Source organism: Cyanistes caeruleus, chromosome 2, assembly GCF_971803275.1.
Source record: "Cyanistes caeruleus chromosome 2, bCyaCae1.hap1.1, whole genome shotgun sequence".
NCBI lineage: Eukaryota > Metazoa > Chordata > Aves > Passeriformes > Paridae > Cyanistes > Cyanistes caeruleus.
In genome coordinates this window covers 118,445,051-118,465,035 of record NC_141702.1, presented here as the reverse complement: position 1 = coordinate 118,465,035, position 19,985 = coordinate 118,445,051, and the positions used below count along the sequence as shown (strand labels likewise).

At 44.7% G+C, this 19,985-nt stretch overlaps 2 protein-coding genes across 10 annotated transcripts in view; one reads left to right on the top strand and one right to left on the bottom strand.

Moving 5' to 3' along the window:
• The window catches only part of LOC111926423 (uncharacterized), a 237,871-nt gene that overhangs the window by 188,910 nt on the left and 28,976 nt on the right, over nt 1-19,985 (top strand). For 2 of the 9 annotated variants that reach the window (XM_086875083.1, XM_086875084.1), the window contains exons 5-6: nt 3,809-3,891; nt 14,490-19,197. The exons of 3 other annotated variants lie outside the window; for them this stretch is intronic. In XM_086875083.1, the coding sequence (XP_086731209.1) occupies nt 3,809-3,891; nt 14,490-14,887 (481 nt within the window). In that variant the 3' untranslated portion in view covers nt 14,888-19,197. Of the gene's footprint in view, nt 1-3,808; nt 3,892-14,489; nt 19,198-19,985 lie in introns of those variants that run through there. 4 more of the 9 variants (XR_002862915.2, XR_002862920.2, XM_086875081.1 and 1 more) reach the window with 3 other exon arrangements.
• The window catches only part of LOC111926426 (uncharacterized), a 384,290-nt gene continuing 376,743 nt past the window's right edge, over nt 12,439-19,985 (bottom strand). The window contains exon 16 of the mRNA XM_086875079.1: nt 12,439-16,384. The gene's annotated coding sequence lies outside the window, so the exon portion shown is untranslated. The remainder of the gene's footprint in view (nt 16,385-19,985) is intronic.

The window sequence follows — 19,985 nt, the reverse complement described above, 5'->3', positions numbered from 1 at the left end:
CTTTAGTGGAGAAGAGGCTTGGGAGGGGCAATAATTTTGTCAGTTTTGTTCATACCCAAGTTCAGCCCTGTGTGAGAAAACCAGGGAGGGCACAGTCTGCGCTTGTGGGCTGAGTTTTTTCAGGGGTGCTATCATGTGAATGTCTCTGGCTGAATCCTTCTCCAGTTTTATAGAAAAAATTCAACCATAACAACAGGTCTGACTTAAGAATTTCTTCAGCTTTTTGTTGGAGTATAAACAGAACTGAGCATACAGTAAACCCCCTTCTGCAACTTGGACCATGAGATGGCCACTGCCACTCCCTAACTCCATCACTGACACATGGAGCACTCAGTGCCCAGGAATATCCTGCTTTATGGCAGTGACACCTACCACAGACCATTCATTTCAGTGGCATCAAGGAAACAAATATTGCCATTGTTATTTAGAAATTCCATATTCTTCTGCTTCTGGACTTGTACATAAGACATTTACCCTCAAAATTTATGCTGTGTTAGTGTCCCACAAATTTCATAGCAAGTCAGGAAAAGAGGGGCTCAATTACTTAGAAGTAATCTTTTATTTCACCTTTTATTTATTATTTGAGAGCACCTTTGAATGGTGACCTCTGAGGATGGGTAAGGGCTGTGAAACACTGCCGAGCAAAGTATAAGCTTTCATATTTAGGGCTTTGTAATGAGCTGGACAAGTCCTAGAACAAGAGTTGGTATGGCTGGGTGTACGAACATATCCTGGGTGTCTTGCTTCAGGCCCTGAGCTCCTTTCGACATTGTTGGGAATCACTCAGGAAAGTCCTCACTTTCAGCCAAACCCAGACATCCCTGGGAAAGGCAGATGGGTCCATCCCTGCTGTGAACCGAGCTCGGGGAATATCCAGGTCCATGTGATCAAAACCCACCGGCTCATTTGCATCAGGACTGAAGGGTTTTCACATACAGATGTTAAAAGGTAAGAAAAGAAAGGTGTTGGCAGCACAGTTACACTGGTTTCCTCCTGTTACACAGCCTATCCTGGAAGAGAAAAGGTCTCTCTGACCAACCAGTTGTACATCAGGGTTTAAAAAAGCCGACAGGAAAAGGTGGCTTGGCAAAGCCTGATGCACAGCGATTAGTCCAAGTGCCAGTTCACTGCTGATCTGGTGTGGAATGGTTTTGCTCCTGGTCTTTTGAGAAAGCAGAGGTGTCTGGGCACTGAGGGGGTGTGTGTGCATTGCAGGCAGGCCGGGCAGAGTCACTGATCTGCCGCCAGGATCTTCCCAAATAACGCCTGTCAGGGCCTGGGATGAGCGCGGACCCGCTCGGCTCCAGCGGCTCCATCCTCGGGAGAAGCTTAGGCAATGGCAGAAAAGCCCACCCAGTGTACTCGCCTTGTTAAGCTGCTGGGGCTTGCAGGCCTTCCTAACTCTGCCCTGGGGAAAAACTGTGTAACAATGGATAAAAGACTTGGGCCTCCCAGCTTAGTTACAAAGGATTCTCTTCACTCATCCTCTTAGTGAGAAATCCAGTTGAATGCTTTTTGAAATCTTTCAAATATTAAAAATAAAATAAATCTTCTTATTCTGTTTCCCGGCAAGATTCTTGACTGCAGTGCCATGTTGTCACACACTTCAGGTCCTTTAAAATGTCGAAAGGACCCCCCTCAGTGATGTGGCTGTAGCCAGGTACGCGGAGAAAAGGTTATTCAATTCTTTGTGTGCCTTCAGAAAGTTAAAGGAAAAAATCCAATGAGCCCTGAGAGGGGGAAGATGTAGTGGATATTAAAATAATTGGGTGTCAGGCTGCAGAAGGCTCACTGCTAGTACCTGGCTTGCTTGGGAGCTGCCAGCTGGAAAATAGCTGGTTTGTGTTTATTTGTTTCAGCCGGCGAGAGGGAACTATTTCTGCTTCACCTGGGCACAGGAATCACTGCAGTTTGTTACTCTGAGCAGTTACTGCAGAAAACACTTGTCAAATCAGTTCTGAAAAGAGTCAAACACTCTTTTCAGCTGCCTGAGAAACTGGTTTGCCTTCCACTTCCTTCTCTGCTGAAGTGTTACCTGCTCCCTTCCCTTAGTGTCAATGTCAGCCTGGAGATGAGCCACTCCCTCTTGGCACAGGCTTTTCAGCCCAGAGGGGATGTGATATTCACCAAGCTGAGGCCACTTAAAACCTGGAAGAGTTGGGAAAGTGAAAGCTGTCCATGTGGGCCGTCATCAAGGGAATCATCAAGTGACTGCTACTTGTGATCTTGGAAGTCAGTTTTGCTTGCACAGAAATCTTTGCCCACGCACATTGTTGTCATCACTCTGTAAAGACAATTTCTTCACAGGAAGCTCTTGCAGGCAGTAGAGGTTTGTTCTCTCTGCCTTGCTGTCTCCTTCCCCTCACAAGGAGTTGTTGAATATTCAGCATCCCCTGATTTTAAACTCTTTATAGTCTTTGGTGCCTCTCAGTCATTTCTGGTGTGTTCCTCTACCACCTCGAGTTAGAGCACATGGGAACCTGATTCTCTTAAAGGCACGGATTTTTTGCTAAGGTCTATGTTTAGATTCACGTGAAATCCACTTGCTTATTAGGTATTCACCTGGGTTGTTTTTAGTTTGGGGTTTGGGGTTTTTTGACATCTTGCTTATCTATGGATTTAGTGTCGGTTCCATTAGTTAAGAGAATCAACAGCCACATTTCCTAGTATTCACATTATTACAGTATATTCCAAGCCCTGTATATCCTGAAGCTTATTAAATAATTTTTTATCCTTTAAGAAATTCTCATTAATCTCTGACCAAGAAGAGCAATAATAAGTTAGTTAGTCATCATATATAAAAATCTGAATCATTTTTACAAGTATCTTTAATGGCTTCCTTTAATTACGTGTCTTCATAAAAACACTACCCCTCTCAAACACAGCATCCTTTCATTCTTCAAGAGGATCTAATTTCTGAAACAACGGAAATTAAGGCACCGATGCTTTATTTGGGCAAATGAACAGAAAAAAACACGAGCTCTAGCAGAAGGTACAGGAATCATGTGTTCTGTTACCTTGTCACTACCTTGATATTATTAGGAAGATTTTCCAAGTCAGCCCAGGGGAGTGCTGGGATCAGTGTTACACTGACAGCAAAGCGCTCCATGTGGACTGGGATGGGATTTTGGCAGCAGCCCAGGGGAAGGTGAGATGCCTTCCCTGGGCTGCTCCTGGCCTTGCCCCACATGTCCTTGCCTCTGGTTCTGTGGTGGTTCTGTGGTCACCAAGGGCAGGAACACCCTCCCATTGCTCTGCTCCGAGGAGTGCGGTGATTCCATGTGCTCAGCAGCACCGAGGGGCGTTTTTAGGGTCGGAGAAAGTTGTAGCCTCCTTGTTCTCTGATAAAATGCAGATCTTCAAGTGGGCAAAAACCTTCCCAGCAGGGCCGGGCGGGTGGGCAGGCCCAGCCCTTTCAGGGGCAGCTCAGGCTGCTGGGGGATTAACGTGGCTGGAAAGCCACAGCCGCGATCGTTGCGTCACCCGCTCCTTTTTCTTGCTCTTTGTTAATCTAAGTATGAGTTTGCCACCTTAAACCCACAATAAAAGGCAACATTCACTGCCCTGCCACCAGAGCTGTGCTGGACAATGTTTTCAAACCTCTTTCAAAAGGCGTCTCCTCTGTGTTCATCCGTCTTTCTCTGAAGGCACCAGAGGCTCTGAGTAAAGGATAAAAAGGTCAAATGTAAAACAGAGGCCGCCTCTAACCCTTCATGGCCTCTTTAAACCCCTCCATAGTCCATAGGCTGAGAAACACTGAAAAAGGAAGGATGGTACTGAAGCCTCTTCCTCCCCTGTTTTATTTCAGGTCAGGTAACCTTGCTCACTCTTGTGGAAAGCCTGAGGAGCTCCAGGAGGGATTTAAAGAAGAGATCTTCCTCTCCTGTTCAGGTGAATAGTCATGAATTAGACTCTTGGGAGACTAAAGCAGTATAAACACATGAGGAAATCTTTTGATTACACGTAGTGTTAAAAAATGCTAAAAATACTTCTGCTACAGTTAGTGTTGAATTTTTATGTATTTACTTATTTATCTTAATTTATGCGTTTTTTTCCTCCTTCCCTGGGAAGTGAAGACTATCAACAGATAAGGGAGAGAATTTTGTGGTTTTGTATGCAGTACGAGTCCAGTACTTGGCCAAGACCCAGATCTATTGTGGCAAGAAAGTAATATCTGAACTAACTAGGGACTCAGACTCTCTGGCCAGCATCCAAGAAACATTAAAAAATGTAGTACTGCACATAACAAGTAGGAAGATGCATGCAAATGTTGATGTCTTATTGGAAACTGTTAAGTTATTAATATGTTGGGTTTATAGACGTGCATTTGGATTTTAAAACCTGCTGCTGAAGTTCATGCCCTGAAATTACCTGCTGAACTCTATGTCTGAAATAATATTTAAAGTAGTGTCACATTGGTGAGGTAGTCGTAGAGAGAATGACACATCTGGATCCCTGGAGTGTTTCTTTGGGGAGCACAAAGACAGTGGCAGGGGTTCAGTTCAGCTCTCAGAACGGTTTCTAAGCATTGGTCCCATTTTTTTCCTTCACGGTGTCTTCCCCTCAGGCAAGTCTTGACCTCATCGCAGGGCAGGAGGGTTCACTCTCTGTTGGTTCATGTGAAAGGTGTGGGTCAAGAGCTTTGTGTGGTGCCCTGGGATCTCCTAGAGCCTTTTAAGAAGGAGATCCCAAGAGTATTAGGGGTTGGCTAATATAGAGGATTTAGGATGACTTTGATTAATCTCATTCCTGCAGGGTGATGGGTATCCTGATGGGTGCAGGATACAGCTCATATCATCACACCTGTGGTTTTGGGGAAAGTGTTGAGTTTTTCCTGTAGGTCTGGTTTGTCATCCAGCCCTGGTGGGATATAAAACGTGATTCAGCTCTGATCTTGTAGACAGTCCCCAAAGTCAAGTGCCTGTGACTCCACAAAGCTGCTGCCTGGGAAAAATGGTGAGGAGAGATGCTGGAGCCCCTGTTCCTGGTGAATTCCATGTGTATGCAGCTGCCATCCTGCTCTGTGTTAATGTCATACAGCTCATAATGCCAGCCCAGAATTGTTTATTGCCATTTATTGGCCTTGCCAACTTCCATGTACATCCCATCATTCCTGAGGCTCTTTTGTGGCCTGCTCAGCAAGTTACTCACTGTAGCTGTGATCACGAGAGTGCAAGGAAGCCACAGAAACAGAGAGGCTGGAGAAGCAGAGAGCTCAGTTGGGGTGGCTCATGTGGAGCAGGCAGTGCTGTCCTGTGAGGCATGACAGGAAGCTGAAATGATCATTTCTTTCTACCACAGCAATAAGCAAACAGTTTCAGTGATTGCACTTTATTCACAACCATAACTGTCATCACTGACATTCACTGGAGGTGTCAAATCCCAAGGTTTTATGCTTTTACAGTAGTATTTTATTTCTTTCCCTCTAGAATTATTACTTTTTTAGTAGGGAATAGCTTAATGTTAGGGCTAAGAGGGGAATGGTAGGACTTGGTTTTAGATTTTTTTTTACTTGACCTTCCTCACTCCCTATTCCCCTCTCATCCCAGAGCTTTGTTTGAGCTGGAGAAACAGTTTGATGGTTGTTGTTGTACCAAGTGAGCTCACTCCTACAGTATTTTGGTTTTTCTAATCTCTCAACTCTTAATTGTTGCATGCAAATTGTTTAATAAATAATGTTGGACAGAAAAAAAAAAGAATAGATATTAATTAAGAAAAGGATTTAGGCTGACTCAGTCTCATACATGAGACAAAAGGTTAAGTAAATGCCAAGGCTGCTATGCCTCTTCAAACAATGAATATTAGTTTTAGAATCATTAATGTCTGCTTAGAAAACAGAGTCATACTGGCGTCTTGTATGCCAAAATAACCAAGGCCAGGGCTGTTTCTTTTCAATCTGAAGCTAAATTATTCTCCAATAGAGGGCTAAATGTATGCAATTAACAGTGCTAGGTAGGACAACAGGGAATGGCACTTCTAATATGTAGCCAAATTGAGATCAAGTTTTTCTTTAAATCTGGTAACTTAGACATTTAATATGCACAACTGAGCTCTGCAAGAGAATTAGTGAAAAGAAGCAGATGATTAACTCCTTCCCTGCTTGTCAATGGAGACAGAATGATTAGCCCACTGTTCACTCACTCCGGTCTTCTCAAGTTGCTGGATCTAAAAAAACAAAGGGAGTTTTTTTTCCAAGTGCCTTCCATACATGAAGACAGTTGTGTACCCTTTATTAGAAATGAAATTACCACTTCATATTTTTAAAGAAAATTTCATCCCAAGAGAGGCCAGTTTTGTGAGTTGAGTTTAGAATGAACCAAATGAGAGCTTAACTAAAACTGCATACTCTGGGTTGAAAGCTTAAGAAGCATATGTATTAAAAAATAAAAGCAAAATCCATTTTAAGCAAGTAAGTGACTCTCACTGCTACATAGACAAAAGAAAAGGTGCTCATTAAAACTTTCCAGCACCCTCATGTGCAAAAAATGCTCTGTACCAGACATGTTACTGAGCATGTTAGCATCACCCTTTAGTATGAGTGTATAATAATAATAATAATAATAATAATAATAATAATAATAATGTTTAGTTCTCAGTCAGAGATCTTCAAGAGAATGAATATGTTTCTTCCCAATTTACTCGGGGAAAGGGAAGTAAAAGATGGTGAAGTGACTTCTGTTTGTATCTAACCTAAGTGCTTCCTTGCTCTGGGTTCTGCTGAGCTGAAGCAAAAGAGCTTTTTCCATTCCATTTCTCCTGCCGAGGAGGCTCTCAGAGCACAGCCTTTGGTGGCAGTGCTGGCTCCTGCTGAAGTCAACAACCACGTGCAAATAGTCTCAGGTCTGAAAACAGGACACTTCAATAGCTCAAGTTTTGTTTCTAAGGCTGAAGTGCATTGCAGCTCTCATTTAACTGAGTAAATACCATTATGCTGAAGTCCTGTGCATTGTCACCAACAGGAAGAGAGAGCTTTGCTCTAGGGCTTGTTTCAGGGACGGGTCTGTGTTGGAATGTGTTGTATTTACATTTAATATTTGTGCTGTGTCTAAGTCTCCCTCTCCACTTTCTGGTGCTTGCTGCTTTCGAGACTGAAGGAAACCTATCTGGAGATTGGGCCTGTTCAGGGGCCATGTGCCCAAGTCCAGTTCTGAGCCTTATACTTTCCTTTTACATACTTTTCACATGCTATTAATAGGAAAAAGCAGAGAAGCAGCCAAACACCAGATTGTTGCTTTTTGGTACTGAGCTCCTCTCTCGATAAGGGCTTTATTAGTTTGTGCTCAGGCTTGAGTCTGGATAAGAGATCCATAAGGGAGCTAACATATGGGATATTTTAACTCTCCATATTTAAATAATCTTCATTAAGACCATTTGGAAAGAATCTGTGCGTTTTCTACTTGTGAGTCTTTGTCTTTTCCTTTTGAGAATTTTATTTCTGGAGACTCTGGACGACTAAAATTGGCTCTCCCCTCCCCAGCTGGCCTGAGCACAAGTAGACTCCAGCAATGTGAAGGTCTTTTAACTGAGACCACCAGAGCAGTCCTGCAGGATCTGCTCAGGCTGAGGCCACCTAGGAACAGCTTCACTCTGGCTGCAGTGGCCTGTTTCACCACTGGGCAAATATTTGACTTTGAAAATGTTTAGCTTTCACTTATTTCGTCATGAGTTCGTGCCAAAAGGCCAGGCATGATGGCCCTTATGTTTGCTAAAGGTCTGGCTCTGGCTGTGTGGTGTGGGAGGATCTCCTGTCATGCAAAACCTGAGGTCAGACTGTCCTTTTGCATTCCTCACTTGGGCAGTGCTGCCCTTGTAGCTGGCTCTGGGCTGGTGTGGCTGATGATGCCGGAGAGAAAATTTCTGGGCTTCTTCGTGTTCTGGAATTGTCCTTTATGGACAGACCTCTGTCCTGCCAGGTTCTACTCCTAGGCTTGCTCTTCACCCATTGAGTTCCCCTCTGGCAACACTGTGTGACCAACTTGGGGCAGGGAGGTGGTCCCCAGATCCTCTCTGCTGTGCTCACCGAGCACAAAGCCAGGTGGGATTGGTGACTCTGCCATAGGGGCAGGAGCTTCTGGCATATTTATGTGCATAAAGATGTGTGCCTCAAACCAGCAGAGGAATTCTTAAAGGAGTAAAGGAGAAGGGAGCTGAGGCTGTGTTTATGTTATTCTGCTTGTAGAGGTGTCAGAGCCAGCAGGGCAAGTTCAGGGAGGGCAGGCAGCCCTCAGCTCGTGCTACCCCAGCTACAGCCAGGCCTGCATTGATCTTGGCAGCTGCTCCAATCCTCTCTTCCCTCCCTGCAGGCTGCTCCAGGCCTTTTCTCAGTGCCTTTGCAGCCGGCTCTGATCTGTGCTCCCTCAGCTCCTGCCAGTGCCTCCGAGCCTCTACCCCGTCTGTCCCTCGTGTCCCTGCACCCCCAGGATCCTCTGTGGCTTTGCTCCCCTATCTCCCTGACCTCACTGAGCACCCTCAGGGCCCTCCCCTCATCTTTTACCTTTTCTTTCCTGATGCTCCCCCAGCTGAGCCCTGTCCCACTCCTGGTGTGACAGGCGTGAGGGCATCCTGACCCCACTGCAGCCTGGGCAGGATCCCACCCTCACACCTCACAAGGCGTAGGGGTGTCCGTGTTGTGCTTGGGCATTGCTCCCCAGAGCTTACCCCGCTGTGCAGCAGGACCCATCCCATCGATCAGCCCATCCCTGAGTGCTGACAGGCAGGACAAGGGCCAGCTCTGCTCCTGCAGCATTTAATCCCCAGCTCGAGTCACCAGGACACCGCAGACTGTTGGGTTCCGCTCGGGCATAATTCCATCATTACCATTGATTTGTTCGCCCGCGCTCCCCACGGTGCTTTTAATCAACTCTCCATCTTTGTGCCTTCACACCTTTACGCTTCCCATGATTGGCTCTGCTCCCTTCTGCCTCTGCAGTGAAATAGCACCATAGAAATCCTCCTGCCTCCTACATACATTAACAATCCCATTTCTCCTCTCTCTGGTCCAGTGAAGGGATCTCCCTCACCACAAAGGCACCACTGTCTCTGCGAAGCGCACGGGGAATAGCTTCTATTCATTATTCCCAAAGTCCAGTACAATGGGTTATAATTAGTTACTGGCCTCTTTGATTTAGTCTACCTTCAAAGGCTCTTTTATAGTTTAAAAGTGAAGGCAGATGCTGACATTAATTTTGGCTGTCTCTCCATGGCATTGTGCAGACAAGATAAAACCAACATGCAGGTACAGGGATAAGTAACTCACTAGCCAAAAAAAAAGGGAAAAAAAGTAGCAAATAGGGCCATCATCACATTCATTTCATGAAAGTAGCGTGGTGTTGGGGAGAACTCATTAGCCTTTTTGTTCTGCATTATCACCATCATTTATCAGCAGTTGTATCACATGTCACAGCCACTATCCTTTCTGGCATCCAGTGTGGGACCAAAGGGCTCCCGCAGAATGCCGAGTTCCGACGCCGGGGCTGTGCCGTGTGATGCACTAGGCACTCTATTAATTGTGGCAGATGGAATTTTTTCCAATATACTCCTAAAGGGATACTCAATAAAGCAATGCAGTGTGATTTACCAACTCAAAGAAGCATGGACAAATAAAACCACATCATGGGCCTGTCCTTCCCTCTAAACCTTCCTTCGCTGTTAGCTCTGAAAGTGTTGGGAGTTGTTTAGAAATGAAGCAAACATCCCAAACCCACAAGTGAAGAAAACCCAAATGTTAGGCTAATCAGTCTTCACAAAGACAGGCTGCTTTCAGTGAAACTCTTCCATTGGTTATTGCCTGGTAAATCTTTAAAGAAATCTGCTGCTTCTTTAAGCTGTGACTGTGATCACTTTTGTGTACACACACACATACAATTCTCCACTACAAAGCAGAGCTTGGGGAGTAGTTTTAGAACTCCTCCATGATCCTAGACCTTAAATCAGCTGGCAGTAATTGCCCACCTCTCTCATCAATGCAGAAATGTGTGGGAAGGGAGAAAGCTGCAGCCTTGTCCAAGCTGCTGGAGTTGCAGTTGTCAGTTCAAACCAGCACTTTAAGAAAGTATCTCAGGTACAACAAAAGTGGTGCATGTTCACCACCCCATCTAAGAGGAGGGAAAACACCATCTTTAAATGGTTTTAAATGCCAAAATAATTTGGGCATCAGAGTAAGATGTGCAGAGGCTGGTCCTGACCCCTTGGGAACATCAGCTAACCCTGTGCCTCAGCTCTGGGAGCAGCAGCAATTGCTTACCCCACAGGCAGACTGTGAGGATTAATTGATATTTGCAAAGTGCTTTGAAGATGAAAAGTAGCTTGTTAAGTACTATAAAGTATTATTAATAGTGATAACAAACTGATAATTTTGGAGTATATGAATCTTTTCTTAACCTTTTCTAGTGAGACCTTACACTGCAAATAGCTGAGCAAGTGACAGCACTACAGCCAGAGTTGCCAGCTCCTCTGTTTTCCAAAGCACTGGGGTTGTGCTGGTTGCCAGCAGCACCTTCCTGCTGGGGCAGTCACTCCTCACCAAAACCCTCGCTCTGAAAGGTTCACCAAACCCTGAGCTCCTGCTGCAGAGTTTGTTCTGCCCTGGGCAGGGAGAAGGGCTTGGATTCTCACCAGTTGCCTCTGTGAGCAGCCACACAGGGAAAGCTGAGAGTCAGAGGTAGCAATGTGGGGCTGGATGTGACTCCTGCCCTCACCTATGTGGATTTTACGCCAAGAAAATCAGGCCCTGGTGTCGGCTGTGGTCAGGAAGAAGACTCAGTGTGTTTCATTTGAAACAAGAACCAGTTTCAAGCCCAGGTCTTTAAGGCCAGTTTTCTGGCATTATGAAATATGTTTTTCCTCTGAAAACTTTGAGATCTAAGAATTTTGTCTGGAGTGTAAACAGTAGGACTCTCATGAAGAGTAAAATTTATTTCTTAGCTTGATAGGGTCAAGTAACTCTAACTAGGATTAGCTAATGTTTCACAGAACCTGATGTTTATGTGGCTAGGGAATCCCTGGAGGAAGGAAGATACCCACGTTTGATGAAAAGCTCCTAATAAAATTAGATACTGCTCCTGAGCTTATCAAAGGAAGATAGAAAGTAATGAAAATTAAAAGTGCAGCTCTGGAATCTTGTAAAATCCTGCCAAGACAGCAATCTGGAAACCAGTGTCCATATTGCTTTCCCCTTTTCCACCCCACCTCCCTGTGTATGCACAATCCTGCACACACAGCCCCTGTTTCTTTCTCTACTCAGATGACCTTAGTTATTTCCCTCTCATTTTTTCTTTCAGCATCCCCACCTCTGAATCCCCACCAAAACAAAAAACCACACAAGAATCAAAAAAGCATAAATCACACCAGTATAACTCACCAAATCCCAAACTTTCTCTGATGAGGTGTTGCTGAGAACAGGACTTACCACCAAAAAAGAAGGATAAGCTCCAAGAGATCAAATAAAACTGTTGTATTCCCTTAATTTCTTTCAGAATTATTAAGTGAAGACCTGAGAGACTTCAAAAAAAGCAGAATCTTTTTATGAAAGGGAAAATGGTTGTGGCTTCGATGGTTTGTTTGTGGTCAGAAAGCAAACATAGGGCACTGTGTTCTTCCTGACTTCTACATGAGAAAAATAGGAGACAGAAAAAAGAAAGGAGAAATAAGAAAGGATGTGTTGAAGAAGGGGAAAGAACCCTCAATACTACTAAAAACAAATATTTTAACTGTTTGCCTCCCTCTTTTGAGAGCAATTAACCTTTTAACTCTGTGCAAGAGTCCAAATAGGAAAGATTTTCTGATTGTTTGTGCTGTGCCTGTTTGTCCTGTACCTGGACCTTTCTTTTTTTGTGCAACCTTTATCTCCTGTTTGTCAGAGACACCAAAAGGAATACTCTGCACTATTCCCTCCTTTTTGAAGGGGCTGTCCCAATGTACCCTGTACCATTCTTGATATTGGTTTCTAAAAGCGAAGTGTCTGCTTGAACAAATGGGGAGGAATATGTACTATCAACATCCAAGTGAGAATGGTGATTTTATTATTGGCTGCTGTACAGCTGGGATATAAAACTAGGAATGTGATCATTGCTGATGCACCCTGTAGCTCTACCACAGACACTGCTCAGGTTTTCTTTCCCCTTTTCCCCCTCTTTATTCCCCCAGGTTGCTTTAATGTGTAATATCAGCAATAATCACTGTGGTATTGTTGCTGAGGCATTCCTGAAGAGTTAGGAGTGGACTGTAATTGAAGAGTTCATTACCAAGATCAGTTGGCTCCTTGATTACAGTGGCAAGGTGAAATATATATCTTCACCAAAAAGTAACTGCTAAACCTTTAGAGAAGTCACCCACTTTTCACTCTTTTTCATTAGGACCCCGACAAGCTTGTCAGCAAAATTAAAGGTATGTCATTCACATCGTGCCTGCATTGCAAAGGACTATAAACCTGCCAACCTCTTTGATGAAATAAAAGGGTTTTATTTATGATTCATGTAGGAATATGAGGTTATTTTTATTCTGTCAGTACACTAATAATCAGACAAGAGCTCAGGAAATGAGAAGGCAAACTGACAGGGAAGGTTCTGATAAAGGGGAACCCTCGAGGGCATTTTGCCCCCTTTGTAATCTCCTTTTTAGTGCGAGGTTATATTATAAGCATGGCATAGCATGATCTTGGCTCACAGGAACAAAGAGAGGAACTACCTAGCAGGACTTGAGCTATAATTCCACCAGAAAAAGAAAACACTTCCACCAGAGAAGTCTACATTGCTGCAGTGATGTGAACAGGAACTTCCAGCTTGGTTTTCCAAGACTTGGAAAGAAACCCTTCCTTTCTCCTTAACATAACCAACCTTAACCACAACAATAAACCAAAAAGAGAGACCATAAATACAGAGCCATTGCAAATTTGTTACCTAGTAGTTTTATACTAATTTTTCCTCACAGTCTAACTCAATGTCAGATGTGACAGCACAGAAAAAAGAGGATGAGGAAGTCGCTCCCTTCCCAGTCCTTGGTCAGCGTTTGTGCTAGCAGAGGAGCTAAGGAGCAGGCTCTATTTCCAAAAGCGTCTTCCTGTGGATGTCTCAAATATCTTGGCAGTTTGAAGCCGCTTTAGCTCTGTCCCAGCTCAGCAAAGCTTCTGGAAGTGCGTTTTGTGCTTCTTGCTGTAAGCTGTCATTCATCCCCCAGCACAGCCGTGATTACGGAAACACTCCTCGGGAGTAAAAAGGAATCACTGTGTTAGCTGGCTGGCCTTAAGCACGGTAGTTTGCTGAACAGTGGTGTGCTGGCAGGAAAACACAGCCCAGCCAAATGTATGCAGGATGAAGTGAAACAAAGTTCACTGGAGGAAGGAAAATAATACTAATCCTTCATTCAATAAGCAGCGAGTTAAGTACATTCTGCGTGTGGAAGAAATGTAAAAGCCAAGGGAGGAAAGCACACACAGAAAGGTGGTGTGGCTGCCTCCCTCTCTAAAGACAACACATGGGGCATTTAGGAATGAATAATACAGGGAGCTGTGCCCAAGGTGCTTGTGCAAAACGCAGCTCCAGCTTTAAGGCTCTGCCGAGTTTTAGGGTGTTTGAGTTCTTTCTAATCAGAGAATTCCCAAAAATGAGGGATGGTGCTCTCTTTTCCATGGGTTGGTGACATGCAGAGGATGACAGCTAGGGTGTGAGATGGGATTATGTTCACTCTTCAGTGCTGAGATTCTGTGATAGTTTTCTGTGTTCAGGTTTGGGAAGTTTGGATTTGGCTGCATAGGGCTGGCTTTGCAAAGGTGAGCCAGGTATCAGAGACACACTGAGCAGGTACAGTCTGGTTCTTGGACTCGATGCTGGTCTCTCTGGTTGTCTTAGAACACTCCTGTGACACCTTCCAGACTCTTGTTGCTTGTCCTGTACCATCCTACTGCTGCTAAGATTAGGGGTAATTTGTGAGGCATGTGTTCCCTTTAATGGAAATCATAAATCACAGAGGGCCTCTGAGAAATATAGAGCCTGATTGCCCTGCTGCCTACAGTGTTTTACCTGCTCCTTTTCTTTGCCTCACCGTGCTTTCTGGGCAGTCACACACATTCTTTTTCCCATGGATAGACATGGAATCCACCTTTCTTCTTGTTAGTGTGGGGGGTTGCTTTGTTTGTTTGATTCCAAGCAGCTAGAGCAAAAGGATTTATAACAATTTGAGATTCTCGATGGCAGAATCTGCTGCTGTTAGCAGAGGAGCTTCAGGACAGATGCACTACTTGAAAGTATTTTCAGTGACTTCTTGAAAATTAGTGAGATGTCAGGGGCTGGAAACAGGATCCTGCTGTTTGCAGAACACTTGGTGCTCGTCCTTGCTGGGAAGCTGTTGAAGTGTTGAGAGCCGGTGGGGTTTTTGACTCCTGTGTGATGTTGGAAGGACACAGAGTAGCCTCAAGGTGCTGCTGTCCCTTTAAAACCCTTCTTTTGTCTGTTGACTCAGTGATTTACAGTAAAACATAATTTCATTTCTCTCAGCTAATTACGAGCTCCTCCCTTCCAAACTCCTGATCTCGTCACACAGCCGAAGGCGTCGACGGCAGAGCAGAGCCCGGATTTGGGAGCTGGCGGTGCCGCGCCGCTGTTCCCGCAGCAGCCGGGTGCTTCTCCCTGTGCCTCTGGAGCCTGCCATTGTGCTGGGAAGTGGAGCAGGTAACCACTTCATCAGGCCGAGATTCCATTCTCGTGGAGCACGGAGGTTCATTATACTCACTTTATCAGCAGTGCGCTTTACTGCCGAATCCATGAGAGATATTCATGTGAAACATGAGCAGAGAGAGAGGCATTGCATCTTTTCATTAATAAGCCCTCTTCTGGGATCCGGCATTAGTGAGATTCAGCGGATCATAGAGCACAGGGGTATCATTTTTACATGATTACTCTAAATTCTTAAACCAGAGGCTTAAGAGAGAGGCTTCTCACAAAGGCAGCTGTGGGAATTGTTAAATGATTGGCACAGCACTCACGATGGGCTGAACCACTCCGGGTACCTCCAGTCATGGGGGGTACCAGCAGGCATTTTATTACCTGCCACCGAGGGAAAAGTGGAAAAGAGAGAGTGGATCAGACAGAGGAAGACGTGCTAACCCTGCAAAATATCTCTGTAGTTGTGTCTCTCCTTCTGGAAAAAACTCTTGCCATAATCCTGATGCAGGGCGTCATCCCACCGCACAGGCTGAGCTGTTCCCTTCTCGTCCCGTCCCACACCTTCCTTGTGTCTATGCTTATTTTTAACCTGTCTGATCTCACCTTCATTAGGATGGCTGCTGAAATAATCCCCTTGCAGCCTCCACCCCAAAATAATTTATTTTTGGCTGGGCAGAGACTCAGTTAATTCCAACAGATACTTCTGAGATCCGCTGCCCACGCACAAGAACCCTTGTGTGGCTCAGAGCAGGGTGCCCAGGCAGCAAACCTCTGCTGGGTTTGGACATTGGTGGCATTTACATCAGACAGAGGCATCTGTGGATTCTGGAGACCCACATTTTCTTTTGGAGGTTCCTTCTGTGATTTTGTGTAATTCCATCCAAAAATCCTGCACTGCATTCCCTCTGTCCTGGCTGCTCGGTCCCATCCAGCCAGGCTGCCTGCAAACCAAAATCAGGAACCTGATGTGGCTGAAATAAAAACTGTTGTTTGTTGTTTTGTTTTTTTTTTTCCTCCCTGGATTAGTTTTCAGATGGATAAGTTCCTCAGTCAGTTCCAAAATACAGATGCACAAATGCTTATCCCAGCGTGAGGAAAGGGACCCCACAGGGACCAAAGGGACTGGGCAGCTTCTGTCACTGACAGCCAGAAGTGTTGCCTGAGCTCTGGCTTCCAGTCCCCGTTTGCCAAAGGGAGATAACAGTAATTCCTGATTTCCTTACTTCTGTTAAGGAGAAGTGGCAGCATTTGCCCCACGTTTGCATTTGTCTGTGGAGCTGGATCTTAGAGCAGGCATCAAACAGCAACAACTGGCAGAGTCTTCCCAAGGTGTCCTTAACTCGGGAAGGCAAAGTGACCACTGCTTCCTTTACGTTTCCTTGGTGAGTGTTAGCAGGAAAATCCTTTCTCAGCTATTTTTTCCAACATCTTCAAGTCCAGCTGCAAAAACCTCCAACTTCCCAGTGATGCTGATCCTGACCGCTAACAGGGATTGTTTTGAGTTTTGAAGTTTAAAAGAAGCGAGAGGAGAAGGAAGAGGTGAAGGAAAAGAAGGCCAGACTAGACCTATGAAACCATACTAGAGATTTCTGAGGTATGGTGCCATAAACTGCTTTCAGCCCTGGTGTAAATCCATCAATTTTCGGGTTTTTAGTTACAATTGATTTTAGGCAGAGAGTTCCTCTTTCAGAAGCTTCCTTTCTTTCAATCTCGTGCTTTCTACAAGTCTGAAAAGAGAAAGAAAAACAAGAACCAAGAAGGCGAGGTCATGTGGGGGGCTGAAAAATCCAGATCAAACAGCAAAGAACACCCGATTAGAAGCCAACACATTTCTCTTTTCAGTATCTCTGAAATTGTTTGGCAGACTTAATTAGAAACAGGTGCAAGCTATAATATTTATTGCAACAATGCATCATTTTTGTCTGTTTCCAAGGTCATTGTTGCAGCCAATGGGAAGCCAGCAACCCACAGGGAGTATAACTTAGTCTATATGGGTAAAACGTGAATTCCTTAACCCTTTATCTAATGGAATGAAATACAACATTGCACAAAGAGCAGCGCTGGCAAAACAGAAAATCCTGTGAGGAATCTGCCATGATAACAGGTTCCAGTGGAGTAAGTGACATCACCAGCTGAGCTAATAGGGAGCCTTAGGTAAAATGGAGTGGGTACAGATAAGGAAGGAGAAAAACACTTTTTTTTTTTTTTTTTTTGCTACTCCTCTTTCCAAGGCTGGGTTTATGTGGAATTGCTGCAGTGGGAGCCCATGATTGCATGTTCCCGAGCTCTGGGTCTCACAGGCAGAGCTCAGCTCAGCTTAGCAGTGGATTCCTTTGGCTACATCTGAATCCAGAGGGCTGGGCTGTGGATGCTCCTGCACTGAGGCTCCCACATCTTTGTGCTTCCAGGTGAGTGTCCTGGGGCTTTGCAGTGAGAGAAGCCTGGGAAAGCTTCCAGCCTTTCCTGCAGCAGTTTCAGAGAGATGCACACTTCTCTCCATCTGAGGGAGTGTCCCAAGCAGGATTTCTCCTGGTCCCATGGTGGTTTAACAGTGACAGTGCCCTTGGTTGTGAAAAAATGCCCCATTTTCAAAGCCTCCACTTGGTTCCCTCTTGTGAGTTTTTCCTCAATAATCTTTGCATTACTTTTTTGTGCTTTTGCACTCATTAGGGAGTCAGGATCTTCTTTTAAACCCTATTTTATTCCTTTTAAATGTGACAAATATAAACATGGAAGCAAAGCAGCACCCGTTAATAGCAGAGATGTGTGAAATTGTGGCATTTTAGTCTTTTTGCAAGAGCTGCAGGAAGTTGCCAATATTTTTTGCAGACAGAAACTATTTTTTCCACCTTCAAATCATCACACAGCATAAAATCTTTGTGTATTTGTGTGTCTTTGGATAGATGCTAAAGGTAGTGAGGAAATACACACTCTCTCTTGAGAATGTGCACACCCTCAATGTGCAAATCCTCATTTGTTACAGTTCCCTCAGAGACATCTCAAGTCACCACCAGTGCCCAGATCACCTGTCCTGTGTCTGTAATCAATTACCAATGTTCTGTGTGATCCCAGGAACCATTCTTAAGAGAGTATCATCTGTCCATTAAATGCAGCAGTAATATAACCCCAAACACATCCCATTGATGGATTTGGGATTGAATTCTGAGCGAATGTTTAGGGAGAGACAGACACTGCAGTTATTTTTAGAGAGCTCAGGAGAAGAAATTATTATGGTTTGGAGAGGAGGACTCCTCCCCAGCAATTTACCAGCACTAAATTCTTGGGAAGTTCTGACCTAGCTGGAAACTTTGCAGCTCAGCATCCTTTGCTGATTTGTTCCTTTCAGTGATTTTATTCTCTCACACTTTTTAACTGAGCCTGGCTCCTGGCTTGCAAATCCTTTTACTGGTGGGCTGGTGCTCTTGTACATCATCCTGTGCTCCGCAGCTTTACTTAGGTGATCTGATTCCTGAAGAATTTGTGAAATCCCCTCCTCTGTGTTTCCTCATCCCCGGGAGCAGAGGGCTCCTCTGAACCTGGGAATCTGCCACCAGGCCTGCCATCCAGGCCCAGGCTCTTGCCAGCGTGACCCAGGTGTGTGCAATGAAGAGCAGAAGGAAAACAAGAGATTGCCCTTGTCCAAGGCCTGCTAGGATGGCAGCTGCCATCCTGTGGAGCATCCCTGTGCCAGGGAAATGAGGAGAGGGCATAGGACAGGCCTTTCACGCCTGTGTTTGCACAGCCCTGCAGGAGAGTCAACACGAGAAAATGTGTGGGATGTGGAGGGGCAGGAAGGGCTTCTGCAACACGTAAAAGAACCAGCACACTTGGGACTTCTAGGAGCCAGCCGGGACACTGGGAAGATGGGATGCTGATCCCTGAGAGGTTCTGCTCAGTTGGGCTCTTCTGCTTTGTGTCCTGTGTGCTAAGCCATGCCAGGGTTGTGTCTTAGTGGGAATCAGGCAGCTCGAGTTACAGGTGAACAGCTTCAGTCTTGGGACATTTCTGCATTCATTGTACTTAACTGAATAATACCTTCCCTTCCTTTTTTTTTTATTTTTTTTTTATTTTTTTGGCTCATTGATCAAGCTGCTTTTGAGAAAAGTGATACTTTGCATATCTGGCTAAGTGCTGTTAACAGCCTCTGCCTGCGGTTTGTTAAAATTAAAAAAAAAAAAAAAAGAAAAGGAAGAAAAAAAAAAAAAGAAGTGTGATCTTGCTGGAGAAGTAATTTGCTTCTCTCCAACCAATGATGGCTTGCACTTTATGCAAATTGGTATCTAGGGACAACAAATCCCATTTAATACATATGCATAGTTCATAAAAAAAACGACGTGAGAGAAAGAGAAAAAAGATAAAGCAACGAGTCAGCAAAAGAACAGGTTCCGAGGAAATTTATTGTCCCAAATTGGACATTTGTAACAGATGATGTGAACAAGTGTTAACTTTGTTTTCAGCAGCTCTTCACGTACATTCACTAGACATCACACAGATTATGTTTTAAGGATCTGAACTGTAATAAAAAAAAGTGTCTGTGGGCTTTGGAGTGTTGTGTTCCATATGGTCGGGGAAGTGCGGAGTTATTGCGACAAGCATCTTGTGCAGCTCATTACGCGCGGCGGTGTGAGCTGCGATGGCTGCGCATCGCTATAGGGTACGTACATGACATCCCACAGTCAGCAGATAGCAACTGGAAATGAAAGATATGAAGGCACAGAGTACAGCTTCAGGGAACATGTTAGACAAAACATCTGCTGGTATCAGAAAGCTGCATTATCAGATCATTGTGGCCATGAATTTTTTATAAAGACTTTTTCTTTTCTTTTTTTTTTCCTTTTTTTTTTTTTTTTTTTTTTTTTTAAGCTGCAACTTTGAAAGTGACATTTTGCGAGAAAGTTTTTGATTGAAGTGTGATGTCAGGAGAAAGGCCAGTCTAGTTTATTATCTGTGTAAGAGCCAGCGTTGGCAGCATGAATCAGCTCCTTTCTCCGAGCAGCTGAGCTGGCCATTCATGTACTGCAAGTGTTGCTCCCCTTCCGATCTCACAGCTGATAAAACCTCGGCCCGGGTTATGGCTTGTAGCTTTGGTGCCAAGGAGTTTGGAAAGTTTTTGTTGCTGTGGCTGCTGAACAGAAATCACCCAAAAGTCAGAACGTTTCCGTTGAGAGGAAGGAGCACAGAATGTTTCACATGAGCAGAGCACAGAGAGAACTCAGCATCCTCAGCTCATTCTCCCCGAGTGGGACCCGCGCAGCCTCCGGGTGCTCTGACACCTCTGCAGTGCTGAGGAGCAGCCACTCTGCCAGGGATGGCCACAGTTAAAAAATC